This window comes from Protomyctophum bolini, assembly GCF_963924005.1.
Source record: "Protomyctophum bolini genome assembly, chromosome: 7".
In the NCBI taxonomy this organism is placed as follows: Eukaryota; Metazoa; Chordata; class Actinopteri; order Myctophiformes; family Myctophidae; genus Protomyctophum; species Protomyctophum bolini.
This window is the reverse complement of record NC_137868.1, coordinates 6,912,863-6,915,362: the sequence shown is the minus strand read 5'-3', so window position 1 is coordinate 6,915,362 and position 2,500 is coordinate 6,912,863. Positions and strand designations below refer to the sequence as shown.

The following is a 2,500-nucleotide window of genomic DNA, read 5'->3' as shown; positions in this document are numbered from 1 at the left end:
GGTATAAATTTTTCTAAACAACAGCCAGTTGTTTTGTTTGTCTCATTTCTCTCTCCAACCGACAAACCAAAGTGAGATGAAGCACTTTATAACATTCATGTCTTAACAAACGTCAAGTCAAGTGCATTTTACTTTAGTGCAGTATCTAAAGAGAAGTCACCCAAAGGCACTTCGTAACACTTTTTAAGTAATCTATCAAACTTGATAACCACGGCTTGGTGAAATACTTCACAGTTACTTGAGGACAAATGGAACAAATGGACAAATGGAACCAAATGGTCCTGTACAGGTCCATTCGGTACGCTCTCAGAGTTAAGGCCTATTCATAGTCTGGATTTTAGGTGGTGAGGTGACCACCGCTCCGGTGGTGAGCTGACCACCGCTCCGGTGGTGAGCTGACCACCGGAGCTGAAATAAGGTTGAGCGGTGGTGAGTAAAAACAGAGAGAAGGGCTGGAGCGGTGGCGGTGGTTTGCTCTTCACCGCGGCTCAGTGACGTCATGTTGTAGTTCGGTGGTCACCTCACCACCGTAAATCCAGACTATGAATGAGCCTTTAGTTTACAGACCTGCAAAGGGTCCATTAGGAACCCTCCTCATGGACCCCCTGAGGGTCCCGGCTCCCCACTTTGATAACCAGTGGATTGAAGTGTTTCAGATAAAGCTGTCATGGGGCCCATGGTTCATTATGCAGGGATAACGAATGGCTAGGTGGTCATTGTTGATAAATAAATCACCCAGTGATTAGCCACCGATGCGGAGCGGAGCTGGCATAATCACCCTGAAGGTGATTTATTCGGCTAAAACAAATGATCTGAAAATGTATTTTGGCAGACCTTGATGGCATCATAATGGATGATTTTACACATGGTTGCGTGCTAAAAATAGCCCGAACTACAAGCTCGCAAAGCGCGTAGCGAGCTTGTTAGATCTGCTACATGTATTTCCAGAGTGCCACGACCAAACGTAAAATGACTTGTCTTTTAGTTCTACTGGATCTCTTCTCCCAACTAGTCCCTGCCTAACATTTTCGTTTTTAGTTTTTGAGTGGCGCAGCCACTCCAAGGAACAGCAATGTCTGTCCCTATGTATGTCTGTCTGTATGTCTGTATGTATTTTCTGTAGTAGTAGTAGTAGTAGTAGTAGTATTAACACTGACACACTCACAGCTGCAGTTTGGTATAGTTAACACTGACACACTCACAGCTGTAGTAGTAATAGTAGTAATAGTATTAACACTCACAGCTGTAGTAGTAATAGTAGTAATAGTATTAACACTCACAGCTGTAGTAGTAATAGTATTAACACTCACAGATGTAGTAGTAATAGTAGTGGTAGTATTAACACTCACAGCTGTAGTAGTAGTAATAGTAGTGGTAGTATTAACACTCACAGCTGTAGTAGTAATGGCGTCCCGGCACGAACTCGAAGCCCAGGCTGAACGGCGTGAACTTCTGGATCTTCTCCGAGAAGCGGACGGGGCCGAAGGGCGCGTACGGCGCGTTGCACTCCCAGCGCTTCACGGCGCCCGGCGTCTCCGCGCAGCCCCGGTAGCCGCGCTCCGCCACCAGGTACAGCGCCATGCTCTCGGGGCGCCCCGGGGAGGGGGAGGGGTGAGCGGCGGTGGTGTTGACGGGGTAGTGGGGGCAGAAGATGTCCAGGTAGTCGTTGAGCTTCACCTGGATGGACCACGGGTCTCCTCCGCTTAACCTGGAGGAAGAAGAAGAAGACACGACAAATTAGGTTTTCACTTAGTTTTAGCCCATTGAGACGCGAGACCAGATTGATATGATATGATATATTACTTTATTGTCAGTTCACACTGAAATTTGTCTTGCGACACAAGCAGCCAGGTATGCAGAACATATACAAAACACAGAGAACAAGACAATTTACATACATAAAGACATGAGCAATATCCACCGCTTAGATTATCCTGTGGCTACTACATCTCCTGATTGAGCCTCAAGGTCGACTGGTAGACAAAGGACCTCTTTAGTCTGACCTTGTTGTATGCTGGTACACCATATCTCCTTCCTGAAGGTAGCAACCTATATTCTCTATACAACACATGCTTAGTATTAGAGGTGATATTCCTTGCTAACCTTAGGATGCTGTTATCATATGTGGATGTATACAGTTTCTGAAGTTGTTGTCCAACAATCTTTGAACAAATGTTCAGTTGTTGCAGCAGTTGTGACTTTAGGGCTGCAGACAAACATCCATACCAGGTGGTACTACAGTACTGAAGAACACTCATAATAACAGAAGTGAAAAACAAAAGAAGAATCCGTCTACTAGCACCGAAGGATCTTAGACGGCGAAGGAAGTAGATTCTTTGCTTTGTTTTCTTACACACTGAATCAATCTGATCTTTCCATGACAAAAGATGGTCTATTACTACTCCTAGGTATTTGTACGAACATACCTGGTTGATCGGTTCCCCATGAATAGTAATGGGGGATCTGTGTATCTCTGGTGGTGTACCAAAAACAATCTCTT

At 45.1% G+C, this 2,500-nt stretch overlaps 1 protein-coding gene across 2 annotated transcripts in view; it reads right to left on the bottom strand.

Moving 5' to 3' along the window:
- The window catches only part of efna4 (ephrin A4), an 81,412-nt gene that overhangs the window by 21,402 nt on the left and 57,510 nt on the right, over positions 1 to 2,500 (bottom strand). For both annotated transcript variants that reach the window (XM_080768709.1, XM_080768710.1), the window contains exon 2: positions 1,392 to 1,708. In XM_080768709.1, the coding sequence (XP_080624835.1) occupies positions 1,392 to 1,708 (317 nt within the window). The remainder of the gene's footprint in view (positions 1 to 1,391; positions 1,709 to 2,500) is intronic.